This window comes from Berghia stephanieae, chromosome 9, assembly GCF_034508935.2.
Source record: "Berghia stephanieae isolate SIO BIC M18660-M18661 chromosome 9, UCSD_Bste_1.3, whole genome shotgun sequence".
NCBI lineage: Eukaryota > Metazoa > Mollusca > Gastropoda > Nudibranchia > Aeolidiidae > Berghia > Berghia stephanieae.
Genome location: NC_088368.1, coordinates 44,528,840 through 44,545,301, shown reverse-complemented (window position 1 = coordinate 44,545,301; position 16,462 = coordinate 44,528,840). Strand labels below are relative to the sequence as shown.

The 16,462-nt window shown below is 34.7% G+C and overlaps 1 protein-coding gene across 1 annotated transcript in view; it reads left to right on the top strand.

The window, feature by feature from the left end:
- The first annotated feature begins 1,534 nt into the window (after positions 1–1,534).
- The window catches only part of LOC144980300 (flavin-containing monooxygenase 5-like), a 92,323-nt gene continuing 77,395 nt past the window's right edge, over positions 1,535–16,462 (top strand). The window contains exons 1-5 of the mRNA XM_078927955.1: positions 1,535–1,621; positions 8,137–8,448; positions 9,708–9,956; positions 11,942–12,061; positions 13,991–14,172. Coding sequence (XP_078784081.1) covers positions 8,179–8,448; positions 9,708–9,956; positions 11,942–12,061; positions 13,991–14,172 — 821 coding nt within the window. The 5' untranslated portion in view covers positions 1,535–1,621; positions 8,137–8,178. The remainder of the gene's footprint in view (positions 1,622–8,136; positions 8,449–9,707; positions 9,957–11,941; positions 12,062–13,990; positions 14,173–16,462) is intronic.

Here is a 16,462-nt window from a genome sequence, read left to right as displayed (position 1 = left end):
TTTAAAATTAAAAAAAAAAAAATTCTTATTTCTTACAACAAATGAAACGAAACTGAAGTAAGAAAAAAGGATAATCAACTACAATGAAACCAAAAAAATAAATAAATAAAAATAAATTTAAAAAAAAACCAAAAAAAAAACCTGAGATTCCTTTAAAAGATAAAAACTAGAATATAGACTAGTCTTAATCTGTTGATTCCAAAATTGAATCAAATGTGTATTAACAAATAAAAAAAAAAACCCAATGTAATTGAAAAATAAAGGAGGAAAATCTTTTGAAAATGTCATGTGATTGTAAATATGTAAATCAAAATTGTATTACTTCCAGTTTTTGTTCAAAAATATTAATTTGTCAACAGAGCTTTCGTTCAAGCAACTTCTTTTTGCCGAGATGAGCTCTCCGGTCTTGGAAAATATTCTCTCCGACGGAACACTTGTGGCAGGAATGTGTAGAAGTTTCTTGGCCTCTTTGCTCAAGCCAGGGAACAATAGCTCGTGCTCACTCTACCACTCAAAGGATTTTACCTCATTACTCTTCAAAACTGGCATTTCAAATTATCTTCTTCCATTTGTTGAAGCGGGTACTCGTTACCCGCCCCTTTTACCCGAGTACCCGGTTTAACTTTATTACCCGCGGGTACCCGCCCAGACCTATTAGTATTAGTAGGCCTGTTCCTACCCGGGTAATTTATTACCCGGGTAGGATCCGGGTAATGGTTCCCAATTACCCGGGTACCCGCCATGAAAAAAAAAAAAAAAAAAAAAAAAAAAGGGGGGGGGGGGGGGGGGGGGGGGGGGAGGTTGGCTGATATGGCGGGTTTTTTCTGTTTGTCTGTTTGGTTTTTGTTTTGTTTTTTTCTTGTTTTTTTAAGCATATCTTTATTTGAACAAAATGTAGAAAAAAGATATAACAAAATATTAAGAATCAAAACAAAAAATAAAGACTTTGCAACAACTCAACGATTGAGAAAATCAAGGCAAAAGGGGTATAAAAAAAAAATTTCCTTCATTAGCAATTCTTGTTCAAAAAGATCAACTTGTCAATGTGGCTTTCACCGAGACAGCTTCTCTTAGCAGAAATCAGTTCTCCCGTTTTTATCTTTTCTGTCAAAATAATTCCATGAAAGGGATTTTGTCTGGGACGACATAGTGACAGATGCGTGATTAATTACTCAGCGTCGCAATGTCGTGTGTGTGTGAAAACAATAGCTGGGGGGTGTTTTTATAGTCCCCATCTCGAGTTCTTGGAAGGACGTTCATTAGTTTCGATTTCCGAGAGAAAGTTGACTTCTTGGAATCAGGTTGATTCCTAACTTATTCCTAGCTATTGGAAAGCCCATAATGTAATCAATAATTTTATTTTGATTACGGATAGTGTTTTTAAAACTTAAATATGATTGAATTATATTCTATAAACCAATAAAATAACGTAGTATTAAAGAGAAATTGAAAAATACCCGGGTACCCGAGGATTCTACCCGGGTACCCGAAACATTCTGCAATATCCGGGTACCCGGGTAGGACCCAGGTACCCGCACAGCCCTTGTCAGCAGAGGTGTTTTCGCCTTGGCGTGAGGATAGGATTTCGTTGGAACAAATTCTAAAATCGAAATCTTTTGAAGTGAGTATTTTGATGTTAGTGATAGTTACTGGCATGGCAATGTCACAATGACCCTCTCTAATGCCATTTTCGAAAGGAAGATAATTTTTTTCCACTTTAACATGTGCAATTTTTTCACAGCAGATGTTTGTTTTTGTTAAAATAAAAAAGAGTAGTACAAGAATGCTAAGGTCAACACTTTCACACCTTTCGCTTACATGATTGATCAGAGTTATCGTTCGTCGTGCAAAGTTTGTTGTGAAAAGTGGTTCTATTGTTTCGCATAATTCGATGTCGGTGAATCTTGAAATATTATTTCGTTTAATTAAGATAGTATATCATATGTAGATTAACCTTTATTATCTAGGAGTTTGTTAGGTCACATGGGTGTCGGCAACTTCCATTGAATAGAAATTATCAGACGGAAATAAAATTATAAGATAAATTATAATATTGATTAATAATAATAATAATAATAATAATAATAATAATAATAATAATAATAATAATAATAATAATAATAATAATAATAAAAATAACAACAACAACTACAATAATAATAATAATAATAATAATAATAATAATAATAATAATAATAATAATAATAATAATAATGATGATAATAATGGTGATGATAATAATAATAATAGTAATTGTAATAATAATAATGATAATAACAATAATAATAATAATAATGATAATAATAATAATAACAATAATAGTAATCCCATAGTCCTGGGTTCACTCCCCACTGGTATCCACCTCCCATAGTCCCGGGTTCAATCCCCACAGGAGTCCATCTCCCATAGCCTTGGGTTCAATTCCTATTGGTGTCCACCTCTCATAGTCCCAGGTTCACTCCCCATTGGTGTCCACCTCTCATAGTCCCGGGTTCACTCCCCATTGGTGTCCACCTCTCATAGTCCCGGGTTCACTCCCCATTGGTGTCCACCTCTCATAGTCCCGGGTTCACTCCCCATTGGTGTCCACCTCTCATAGTCCCGGGCTCACTCCCCAGTGGTGTCAACCTCTCATAGCCCTGAAGTCAATCCCTGTGTAGTCCACCTCCCATAGTCCCAGGTTCAATCCCCACTGGTATCCACCTCCCATAGCCTTGGGTTCAATTCCTATTGGTGTCCACCTTCTATAGACAATCTTCTTATTAAAAAAACAAAGTAGTCTTACATTTACATAAATAACAATGCGAAATTGAATGTAAGCTTCAATTTAATATTCGAAAACAGATAAAATGGACGTTCGGGTTTCCCCTTTGTCAACAAAACAGGATGAATGAAACACCACAGATGTATGTAGTTTTTAATTCATCCTGTTTTGTTGATAAAGGGGAAACCTGAAACGTCCATTTTATCTGTTTTCGTATAATATTAAATTGAAGCTTACATTCAATTTCACATTGTTTTTTATTTCTTCCAGATTCCAGCAGCAACATTTACATTACATTTACACATGATATATTACACATGATATCATATTACACATGATATCATATTACACATGATATCATATTACACAGGATATCATATTACACATGATATCATATTACACATGATATCATATTACACAGGATATCATATTACACAGGATATCATATTACACAGGATATCATATTACACATGATATCATATTACACATGATATCATATTACACAGGATATCATATTACACAGGATATCATATTACAAAGGATATCATATTACACATGATTTCATATTACACAGGATATCATATTACACATGATATCATATTACACAGGATATCATATTACACATGATATCATATTACACAGGATATCATATTACAAAGGATATCATATTACACATGATATCATATTACACATGATGTCATATTACACATGATATCATATTACACAGGATATCATATTACAAAGGATATCATATTACACATGATATCATATTACACATGATATCATATTACACATGATATCATATTACACATGATATCATATTACACAGGATATCATATTACACATGATATCATATTACACATGATATCATATTACACAGGATATCATATTACACATGATATCATATTACACATGATATCATATTACACATGATATCATATTACACATGATATCATATTACACAGGATATCATATTACACAGGATATCATATTACACAGGATATCATATTCAGCATGGCAATCTATTGTGGTGCCGTGAACTCAGTCATGCATAGAGAGAAATTCAAAGCTTTAACTTCGTCAAAGAGAGATACTGTGTGTTATCATAAATCATATATGCACATGTTAAGTAAAGATATGATTGGCAGACAGATAACATCGTGTCACACATGGTGGGCATTGACATCAGATAATAAATTTAAACCGTAATACACAAGTAGCAAGCTCATTTCATCCCTCAATCACTCGTGTTTCATTGTAATACTTTCTTGAAATGATTGGGTGCTCAAGGATAGGACAGTTAATATCCACACAAGTTTTGTACAATATTATTCAATATACCAAAACAAAACAAATATCCACACAAGTTTTGTACAATATTATTCAATATACCAAAACAAAACAAATATCCACACAAGTTTTGTACAATGTTATTCAATATACCAAAACAAAACAAATATCCACACAAGTTTTGTACAATATTATTCAATATACCAAAACAAAACAAATATCCACACAAGTTTTGTACAATGTTATTCAATATACCAAAACAAAACAAATATCCACACAAGTTTTGTACAATATTATTCAATATACCAAAACAAAACAAATATCCACACAAGTTTTGTACAATATTATTCAATATACCAAAACAAAACAAATATCCACACAAGTTTTGTACAATGTTATTCAATATACCAAACAAAACAAATATCCACACAAGTTTTGTACAATATTATTCAATATACCAAAACAAAACAAATATCCACACAAGTTTTGTACAATATTATTCAATATACCAAAACAAAACAAATATCCACACAAGTTTTGTACAATATTATTCAATATACCAAAACAAAACAAATATCCACACAAGTTTTGTACAATATTATTCAATATACCAAAACAAAACAAAACAAATATCCACACAAGTTTTGTACAATGTTATTCAATATACCAAAACAAAACAAAACAAATATCCACACAAGTTTTGTACAATATTATTCAAAAAACCAAAACAAAACAAATATCCACACAAGTTTTGTACAATGTTATTCAATATACCAAAACAAAACAAATATCCACACAAGTTTTGTACAATATTATTCAATATACCAAAACAAAACAAATATCCACACAAGTTTTGTACAATGTTATTCAATATACCAAAACAAAACAAATATCCACACAAGTTTTGTACAATGTTATTCAATATACCAAAACAAAACAAATTTCCACACAAGTTTTGTACAATATTATTCAATATACCAAAACAAAACAAATATCCACACAAGTTTTGTACAATGTTATTCAATAAACCAAAACAAAAGCAGTCATCCTCAATTTGGTACAACGTCCAGATGACCCAGACTCAGGAGATAACTTTTAAGAATGAATTTAACTTTTATGGCAGTTTAAAATAGATTAACATTGAATACACTTGCCAACCATCTTATCTTTATGGTACCATTTTGTACACCAACCCGATCCCTCTGTTCGTCATTTGATGGAATATTACTTGTTATTCAAGGAAAGAGCTCTTGCTTGTCGTCATATTTTTCTAAAAACGTCCCGAACCTCTGGAACAAACCGCAAAACAAATTACGGGTGTTCTTCATCGGAAGATATGTTTAAAAAGCACCTTATAACTTTGTTCTTTTTCAAATTGAACTGTTGATGCCCCTGTAAATCTCTCTGATCACTTCCTTGTGATATGGTAGAGCACTCAACAAATACAATTTATTATTATTATTATTATTATTATTATTATGATTAACACTTTTGTTCAAATCAATGGTTAAATTACAAAATTGCGCAATCGTCAAAGTTCCCAATTTTACTTATTTAAAATTAGAATTCTATTTTCTGCATCTTAGTCTTAGTCACAGATTTAGTCAGACAGGGGTTGAATTTTTAGCCAATCCCTCTCTAAATAGTTGTTTTGTGTAATATATTTTATTCTGGGTGGGATTCCCGACCTCCTATGCCCATAGTGGGCAGGGAAGTGCTTGCTGTGTCTTCTATCCCCCTGTTTTCCAATTGCTTTCTGTCTTTGTCTTGGAATGAGATTACTTAGTTTTGTCCTGACTCTGGCCTGAGTTCTTGGCTGGGAGGGAAACGGAATGTATAGTTATAGTTTTGGGAGATAATTTTTTTTTTTTTTTGCTTGTAAATCATCTCTCTGTTATGTACAGGTATTTTTTTTATTTTTAACATTTGATTGTATTCCTCTTAGTGGGATCTTGTGCTGGTGTCTGGGTGAGACTTTTAGGTGATCTCAAACTAAGTACACTGTGTGCTCTTGGAATCTAAATCTGTTCCCTCATTGAACCATTCCCCTTTGTCTAACTTTTTCCTCAAGTCCTTTAATTGCACATCTAGAATGTTTTACGGTCCAATTTTCTTCCTTTTTATTGGCGTTGATATGTTCTGCCTATATGTGTTGCAAGCGCAAAACAAACAAAACAAAACATATTTTATTGATGTCTATTCTATTGGGTAATGTAATCGTTGCTTTGAACTCACTCCCCACTGGTGTCCACCTGCCATAGTCTATTGGGTAGCACATTTGACCTGTACATTGAGCTTTGATTCCCAATCCAAGAAGGCAGACTCGATTTTTTCTTACATTATGTGTCATGTGCTCCATGCTGAACCGGATGGCTCTTGATATAAAATGACACTGAAGTCTCACTGAAGGTTGGCATATTCATCATCATCATCATCATTGCCTTTTTCACCCTGGGTCAGGGTATAGGCCACAGACAAACAGTTTCCATCCTTCTCTATCCCGAGCTAACTTTTTAATCTCATTCCATGTCTTACCACTTCTCTGTATATCAGCTTCTTTAATTCTTCTCCATGTTCCTCGTGGCCTTCCCCTTGATCTTCTGCCCTGAGGGTTCCAGTCCAATACTTTCTTTGTTATAGTGGAGTCATTCTTTCTAAGCGTGTGTCCAATCCACCTCCATTGTCTTCTTCCTGTTTCCTCTCCCACTGATTTCTGCTATGTTCTTTTCCATACTTCTTCATTTTTTATTCTATTCATCCATTTTATTCTGAGTTGACATATTAGAGGATTTTATTTTTGAAAATATTTTCTTATAATATAACCAAAAGGGGAACCAATATGTAAGACAAGGGCTATGCACTAACAATAGTAGGTTAAACATATTATAATTTACATAAAAGAGTTGAATAGGGTCTTTAAGGGGGTATAATTCATATAAAAAACCAACTCAATGAAAATATAATTATATGATTATATTCCTTTGATCATTCATACAATAATTCTATAAATAAAAGTCAATCATCACATTTTGCTTCTGGTTTACCTGGCTCTATACACATCTTTACAGATAAATCTCCTGTACCAGTGCCTTATCCCAAATTTTTTACTCTTATATTTGAAAAATAAAAATAAAAACCACTTCCACGTTACACTATATCTGTTTTAAAGGTTTTCATCATCCATCGTGGCTTGTGCTCTTGAGCACGTTGCCGGTCAGCTGTCTCCACGAATCACGATCCTCTGCGGTGCGCATGAAAATTGTGTTGCTTTTTAAGTCTCATTTGGCCATTCTTAGGTTATTTAGATAAGTCATTCTTTGTCTTCCTCTAGCTCTCTTTCCTTCCATCATCCCAGATGTTACCAACTTTTCTATTCCATCTCTTCTCCACACATGTCCCAGAAAGCGTAACTGTCTCTTAAAGGTTTTAGATAAAATAAAAGAATGCATAAATAAATAAATAAATAAATAAAATTAAATTCCCTATGTTCATCCCATAGGGGAAATTTTTCTCGAGGGTCTATTCCAAGGGAAGACTGGAATGACCCAGGCGTCAGCCGCAGTGCAGCGCCACAAATTGAGCTAGGGCGAGGTGACTTGCTCAAGGCCACACATCGCAACGGCAGGGGATCGAACTCGGTACTTTCGGGTATGAAGCAAAGACTATACCTCTGACCCACGCTGATCCCTGACATGCTAATTATTTCCAATTTTATGGAAACGGTTGTCAATATTGGAAGTAACAAAATAATGATTCGTTACATTTTCAAGGATATGATTAAAAGTAGTCCGTCAGAGCCATTGCACCCATGGAGCTGGCGTTTATCTCGGTTTCTATTGCATGAAACGGACAATAGCAATTGCTTGCTATCCTTGGATAGGACACTAGTTTATCGCAACACACTTTCTGCCAAATCTAACAGACTCAGCTGTGTGGACAGGGGGGTCAGAAAAAAATCTTGGCTGCACCTTGGATCGAACTTGGTCCCTTTGTGTGTGAAGCGAGTGCTCTACCAACTGAGCTATTAGGGTCCCCAGGATATAATAAATAATCCACATTCTCTTGCTGTTTTTCTCCCACAGGTACGTCGTAAGATCAATCAGAGCTCACATTGAATTTGAATCATGTCATCGTCTGAAAGAAAACGGGTGGCTGTCATAGGATCAGGTTCCAGTGGTTTGCCAGCCATCAAATCTTGCCTGGACGAAGGTTTGGAGCCCGTCTGCTTTGAAAGGACAAATGAAATTGGAGGCATCTGGAATTTCACAGAGAATCCCATTGAAGGGCAAGCATGTGTCATGAAGACTACAGTTGGCAACACGTGTAAGGAGATGATGTGTTACAGCGACTACCCCATCCCTGATGATTACCCTATATTCATGCAGCACACACAGGTCAGTGTGCTGAAGGTCAAGTTGTTAGATGTGGATGCCATGATTGCATAGAGTTATTATGATTTCCACCGCAGACTGTATTTTCCATGAAAATTCAAGAGTTTCTGCCTAAACGCCAGTCTGGGAAGCAAAAAAAAGTGGGCATGAGGGGTAGGGGGTTGAGGGGGGGGGGGACTTGTATAAAATGCTCCATGATGCATTTATTATTAAGATTTAGAGTTCCATCATATTCTACATCCGAGCCTGACCTTTGCATTACAGATTTCTTATGTACATGTTTTCTTTCTGAATTCTTTTGATATTTTTTTGTTTGTATTCACATGTTGATTATTCACAATTCACACATTTATTTTTATTTTATTCATTTAATCCACGTGTACCTACTTACCTATACAACAGACAAGCCTTTTTGAAAATTTAAAAATTCGTAGTTTTCAGGAGATACAATAATTGTAGTCGCTATTGCTAACTTTACAGATCAACAATTTGCTCTCACGATGATTAGAAGGTACTCCATAATAAATCCTTATAATTATACACTCTGTCATCAACTTTTATTTTCAATAATAATAATAATAATAATAATAATAATAATAATAATAATAATATAATAATAATATAATAATAATAATAATAATAATAGATAATAATAATATAATAATAATATATATAATAATAATAATAATAATAATAATAATACAATGATGATAAATAATAATAATAATAATAATAATAATAATAATAAATAATAATAATAATAATAATAATAATAATAATAATAATTAAATGGCATTTATATAGGGCTTTACCCCGTCGTCACAGGCTCCAAGCCCTTTACAGTGACATACAACAACACATCTTACAGTCAGACAGACACGACTCGGAAAAGTTCACGGAGTTTTGAAACTGGAGCCAAAATTTCGTAATTCTACGATTTTTTCATAGAAATAGGCAGGTCTGCTTGTACAGGCAACAAAAAGGCACGTTGGCCTTGATATGGGTCACGTGTCACACCATGACACATGATGTGTTAACACATTTACTGTCTCTCTCCAAACACAGTTTGATACCTATGGAAACTTGACTGTCAGTGGTCGCACGTCTCACATGAACTTTCCCTTTTCTGTTGTTTTTCTTTTATTCCAATTATAAAAGTTTTCTTTGTTTTTTTTTTTGTTTTTTTTTTTAATAGTATATATTGAAAGGTGTATCTAGTTCTCACCATATAAGTGATTAGTTTTCATTTATTTATTTTTCAGGTTTTCTCTTATTTCAAATTGTATGCAGATGCCTTCAAACTACGGGATTACATTCGATTCAACACAGAAGTTTTGACAGTCAAGAAAGCCGATGATTTTGTCACAACAGGTCGATGGGAAATTCAGTCACAGAATCTCGAAACCAAAGAGACAAAAACTGAAATTTTTGATGGCGTTTTGGTGTGTTCGGGTCATCATGCTGAAAAACACGACCCAGAGTTGCCGGGATTGAAAAGTTTTAAAGGAAAGGTAAGGAAAGTTTCTTATTTCATGACAAATAAACTAAATGAATATTAAAAGCTGGATGGATCATGCACAGGGACAGCGTGGCTAAGTGGTATGGTCTTTGCTTTGTACCCAAAAGGTATTGAGTTCGAGTACCCACTGTGCTGTGTGGCCTTGAGCACGTCATTTCGCTAAATTTCCCCATATGGGATTAAAAAATGGAATTTTATTTTTTTATTTTATTTTATGTAGTCTGATAGTTGACACTTGCCTTCAGATCAGAAGTTTCTGGGTTCAAGCCTGCTCTGCGCGGTGCATAGTTGAGTCCTTGGAAAAGGCTCTTTACTCACATTGTCTCACCATGCTCAAGTGTAAAATTAGTACCTGGTCGTTTAACTTACTTACTTACTTACTTATCCGAACCAGCGACCACCTGAGCTCTAGCCCTTCGGTCTTGTGCCATGACGTAGAAGTTAGACGTCTTTTGTAGTCGTTCCAGGTGACTTTTAAGTGTTTTACTGATGCTTGGATTTGGTGGGAGGAATGTACATCTCAGGTCTTCAAGAGGTTGACATTCAAGCAAGTGGTGTGTTACTGTTTCATTGGGGTGTTGACATAGTGGGCAGGAAGGGGATGTGTCTTTTGTAATTTTGCTTAAATGGTTGTTGAGCGGTATGTGTTGTGTTCTTAGTTGAAAGATGATGTTTTGCTGGTGTCTTCTGAGCTTATTTAGGCAATCAGTCTTTACAGGATTGGTCATATGGGAGAACATTAACGTCTACCCGTGGTGCTCATTGCCCACTGGTCGTTTAACAGCTTTGTCTTTGTAGAAAAAATTGTAATATTGCCTATCAGGCTGTGTGTCTCATCCTGCATGTTTTGTGTAGCTGTGGACCAGGGATCCTTTGTAAAACTAACACTTTAAGTACATTTAGTGGATATTGCGGTATATAAAATTTCAAGTTGTATTATTTATTTATTTATGGATAGAAAACTCAACAGAAGTGGAAAAGAATGAATGAATGAATGAATTTATATAGCGCCTAGATCCACAATGTGCTCAGAGGCGCTTTACAATGCAAATAAAACACAACATTAAATTGATAATTTAAGCATACAATCTATCATATTGGAATAGAATTAATCAATTTGTAATTTAATTACCACGCACTGTGCTACAAGATGAAAATTTAGGATATCTATAACATGTAGGCCTAATAGAAATGTTAAACATCAAATGATTTTCTAAAGAGATGTGTTTTAAGTTTCTTTTTAAAGTTTTCAAATGTCGGACATTTTAGTGTCAGAAATTAGTGTCATGGTAAGAATTTCCTTGTGTCCTGACTGTGTTAAGTTGTAAAGCGATAGATGGATCATCGTGCCTGGATAATTAAGGGACTTTATTACAACAGTACACGTTTTGAGCAGCTATGGCCCATCAAAGCCGATAAAAATTAATAAAAGACAGAAACGGACGCTAAATAGTGTCGAAAGCGCCGTTAAACACATAAAAAACAAAAACAAACAAATGGACATCCTCTCATTAATTCTTTTATCTCTTTTGGCTTCACAGATTATTGTCATCAATTAGCTACAGGGCGGGGGGGGGGGGGGGGGGGGGGGAGGGAGAGTGAGAGAGAGAAAGAGAGAGGGAGAGAAAGAGAGAGAGAGTGGGGGGGGGGAGGTCTGACTAAGCAGAAACTCATGACTATATTAAAAGAAAGTGTTGAAGATATTCTGCTATGAAACAAAAAACTTTTAAATATTTTTTTTTGGGAGGGGGGGGGGGGGGGGGGGGAGTGCGTGTGTTGAAAAATAAAAGATAAATGGGGAAATTGTCAAAATTGTATCTCATAAATGAACATGTTGTTATTTATACATTTTTGTTGTTATATATGAAATTAATGTGAAATGCCATTCCATTTAAAATTCATTTCATCACACTATATTTAAATCTATCCACCCCCCCTCCCCCCACCCCTTTTCCCAATTGTTCCCGTCCTACACAGGTTTTTCATTCCCATGACTACCGAGATCCACACAAAATGCAGGACAAACGCGTCGTCATTGTCGGTATGGGCGACTCAGCTGTAGACATTGCTGTTGAGTTGAGTCGAATCGCATCACAGGTTGTTTTTCCTTTTTATTTGTTATTTATTTACTTATTTATTTATTCATTGAGTTGAGTCGAATTGCATCACAGGTAGTTTTTCCTTTTTATTCTTTATTTATTTACTTATTTATTTATTCATTGAGTTGAGTCGAATCGCATCACAGGTAGTTTTTCCTTTTTATTCTTTATTTATTTACTTATTCATTTGCATCAAAATTGCCTTTTTCATTGTATAATGCAAAAAGCTTGAATTTTTCCCATATCGTTAGTTCTGTCATTATTCATCGTATTGCTTAGAACAGCAGACATAACCATTTTCACCATTGTCATGTGACCATAGCATCATAATATCATCACGAGCCCCATCACTATATTATTGCCTCATAGTCCAGTCATATGACAATTATTGTCCTGTCACCTGCCAGTCAAAGGTTCGAGTCCAGTGCAGGACATTTTAAATTTTTTACACCCTACTCACTTGATAATTGAATATCTGGTGATCACCAGAATTGTCTCGTCCTTTGTGTTCAGTGTTGTTGTTGGCTTGGGACCCAGTGTAAAACACTTTGATCAGAATTAGTGAATATTGCATTATATATTATATTTTCAGACAAAAACAACGCTGTTCACGGACAGATACTCATTTTACACCTGAGTACAGTTAGAGAATGTGAGTAAAGAGCCTATTCCAAGGACTCAAATATGCGCCCTAAAACGAGTGTCATACCACAAGACCACATAGTCTCATAGGGGCAGTAGGAGTTCCAAAGAGAGATGAGAGTCATAAAAATCTCCAGTTTTTTACCTTGACTTCCAAGCATTGTTATGTATTGTGTTTTGTCTTAACAATTATTTCAATCATCTCATACTCATCGTGCAATTATTTATGAGGCTTTTAGAGCTGTTTGTATATTGGAATTGGCATGTAGAAAGGAAATGAATTGTTATTGTGTCAAAATCATCGTTTGTCCTAAAGAATCTGGGTGGGGATCCTGACCTCCCATAGTGGGCAGGGAGGTACATGCTGTGTCTTCTATCCCCCCATACCCGTTTTCCAATTGTTTCCTGTCATTGTCTTGGAATGAGATTACTTAGTTTTGTCCTGATCCTGGCCCCAGAGTTCCTTGGCTGGGAGTGAAACAGTCGAATGTATAGTTATAGTTTTGGGAGATGATATTTTTTTCCTTGTAAATCATCTCTCTGTTATGCATTGTATTATGTTTAGTTTACATATTATATTATATGATTGGTTAACATTTGAGTGTATTCCTCTTAGTTTGGACCTGTGCTTGTGTCTGGATGAGACTTTTAGGTGATCTCAAACTAAGTACTTTGACGGTGTGCTCTTGGAATCTACATCTGTTCCCTATTTGAACCAATTCCCCTTTATCTCACCTTTTCTTTTGTGCTTTAATTGTAATTCCAGAATTTTTTACTATCCCATTTTCTTCCTTTTTACTGGTGCTGATATGACCTTAATGTGTTGCAAGCGGCGTAAAACCCTTTAAAAAAAATGTCCAAAAGAATAGACTCAAATTGTCCACCTATGCTTTTATTTGTGTTGATTTATTAAGAGTAAGAGGATCTTAAATTCAGCTTTATGATTATCTTTTTGTTTTGTTGTTGTTGTTATTATTATTATTATTATCATCATCATCATCATCATCATGATCATCATCATCATCATCATCATCATCATCATTCCTTTTGCTGAGGATGCATACCATACCAGCATCTATGTAAGACTTACGGTTCTACAGGAGATCTGCCTTTCTCCTCTCCTGGATCTAGTTCTATCTGTGGTACTTTGTTTTGCAAGCACCAAGAGTCTTCCTGTTTTCGATGCACTCAATATCTACCATTCTATCCATCCTTATATGAAGACCTTAATTGTTTCAGGCACCATCAAACTTTTAACATTGAACCCCAATGTTGTATTTTTCAGGTCTATTTGAGTACAAGGAAAGGGACCTGGATTTTTAGTCGAGTATCGGACAACGGTTATCCACTGGACATGCTGTTTAATAATAAAGCCCAGCAAATAGTCACAAATCTCATGGGTGTGGGTCTGCTCAATCAATTCATGAAATATAAACTGAATCAACGGATTGACCATGACCTTTACAGGTTTGCTGTCATTGTCAGTCTGTGTTTATATGTGACCCACCGTATCAAAGCGGTATTATGTCGGGATTCACTTGGTAAGGGAAATTGAATTCATAGCCACAAATATCCAACTTGGGTTTAATAACTATACTTTATGGTGGAGTATAAAGACTATTTCTTGCTTTGCAAAATCTTCTAAAGTCCAATTTTCATCATTCTATCTCTAAATTCACTTTTTGGGGTCTGAATCATCCCGACATAATACTGTTTTGAGACGGAGGGTCACATATGGTGCTTCAAATTTTGATTTTGATTTTGCTTTTGAGTTTTTATATGAGATTAATGTTATTATTACACTCCAGCACGGTTTCTTCGAACACTCGGTTTCCTCAAACCCTTCGAATGTCCCAATTTTTTTCCTTATTATTCTTTGCTATCATTCCATTCCTTCCTTAAACTAATTTTTACCCCGAACACGGTTTCCTTGAACTAATTAATAAATTGAGCTCTTATATAACGCAATATCCACTAAATGTGCTCAAAGCGCTTTACAAGAGGTCCCTGTTCAACAGCAACATTTAACATGTAGGACGAGACATGACGCCTGTTAGGCGATATTACAATTTTTCGGACAAAGACAACGCTGTTAATGGCCAGGTACTCATTTTACACCTGAGTGTGGTGAGAGAATGTGAGTAAAGAGCCTTTTCCAAGGACTCAACTATGCGCCGAGCGAGGCTCAAACCCAGGACCTTCCGATCGGAAAGCGAGTGTCATACCACTAGACCACATAGCCGCACAATTTCACCCAGCCATGTAAAAAATTGTATTAATTGAAAGATTAAGATAAAATGTGACCTGCGATTTCGACCAATGATGATTTACTGTGACATTGACATTACCTATGTGTTGATTTAACTACATTGCATGTGTGTGTGTATACAATATGATACACCACACACACACACACACACACATAAACATACTCCATCGCCATTTCGCATATCCGACACCTCTCTGCTCATTCTTATCACTTCCCCATTCGTTCTAATTTAAATACGACGCACCATGATTTGTTAATGCTTGGCTACAACAGTAAATTAATGTTGTGTAAACAGCAACACCTCCCCCCTTTCCACACACACACACACACCAACTATCTCCCTCAACATAGGTAATAAAGTAAATGAATAATAAATTTCCCTTTCCGGGTGGGGTTTCCTACCTCCCATAGAGGGTAGGGAGGTTACTGTGTCTTCTATCCCTCTGTATCTGTTTTCCAACTTGCTTTCTGTCTTTGTCTTGGAATGAGATTACTTGGTTTTGTCCTGGCCCTCGCTGGATACCTGGCTGGGAGGGAAACAATCAAATGTTTAGTTAGTTTTGGGAGATGATAATTTTTTCCTTGTAAATCATCTCTCTTTTTGCACTGTTTTATGTTTTGTTTACGTATCATATATGATTTGTAAACATTTGAGTGTATTCCTCTAAGTGGGGACCTGTGCTTGTGTCTTGATGAGACTTTTAGAGATCTCAAACTAAGTACACTGATGGTGTGCTCTTGGAATCTACATCTGTTCCCTGTTTGATTAAATTCCCCTTTGTCTTGCTTATTCTTGGGTGCTTTAATTGTAATTCTAGAACTTTTTACTATCCCATTTTCTTTCTTTTTACTGGCCCTGATATGACCAAATGTGTTGCAAGCACCGTAAAACCCTCTTAAAAAATTTAAAACAAACAAAGTTACCTTTATTCACCCTCAAGCTGAGATTTGTCTTAGGTTATATTACAAGGGAAGACTTGAATAGCAACAAGTGTCAAACGCAGTTCAGAGCCGCAAATTGAGCTATGAAGATTCGAACTAGATATCTTTCTGGTTCAAAGCTAAGACTATACCACTGAGCTCACTGCCCCCTCTCCATCAAGTTGTTTTGGCAAGGCTCGGTTTCCTTGAACGACGGTTTCCTCAAACTTTTTTACATGTCCTGAGGAGTTCGAGGAAATTGTTGTTGCGTTGTTGTTTTATTATTATTATTATTATTATTATTTATTATTATTATTATTATTATTATTATTATTATTATTATTATTATTATTATTATTATTATTCATTATGATTATTATGATTATGATTATTATTATTATTATTATGATTATTATTATTATTATTATTATTATTATTATTATTATTATTATTATTATTATTATTATTATTATATTATTATTAATTATTATTATTATTATTATTATTTATTATTTTCGTTGTTAGTTGTTGTTATTATTATTATTATTATTATTATTATTATTATTA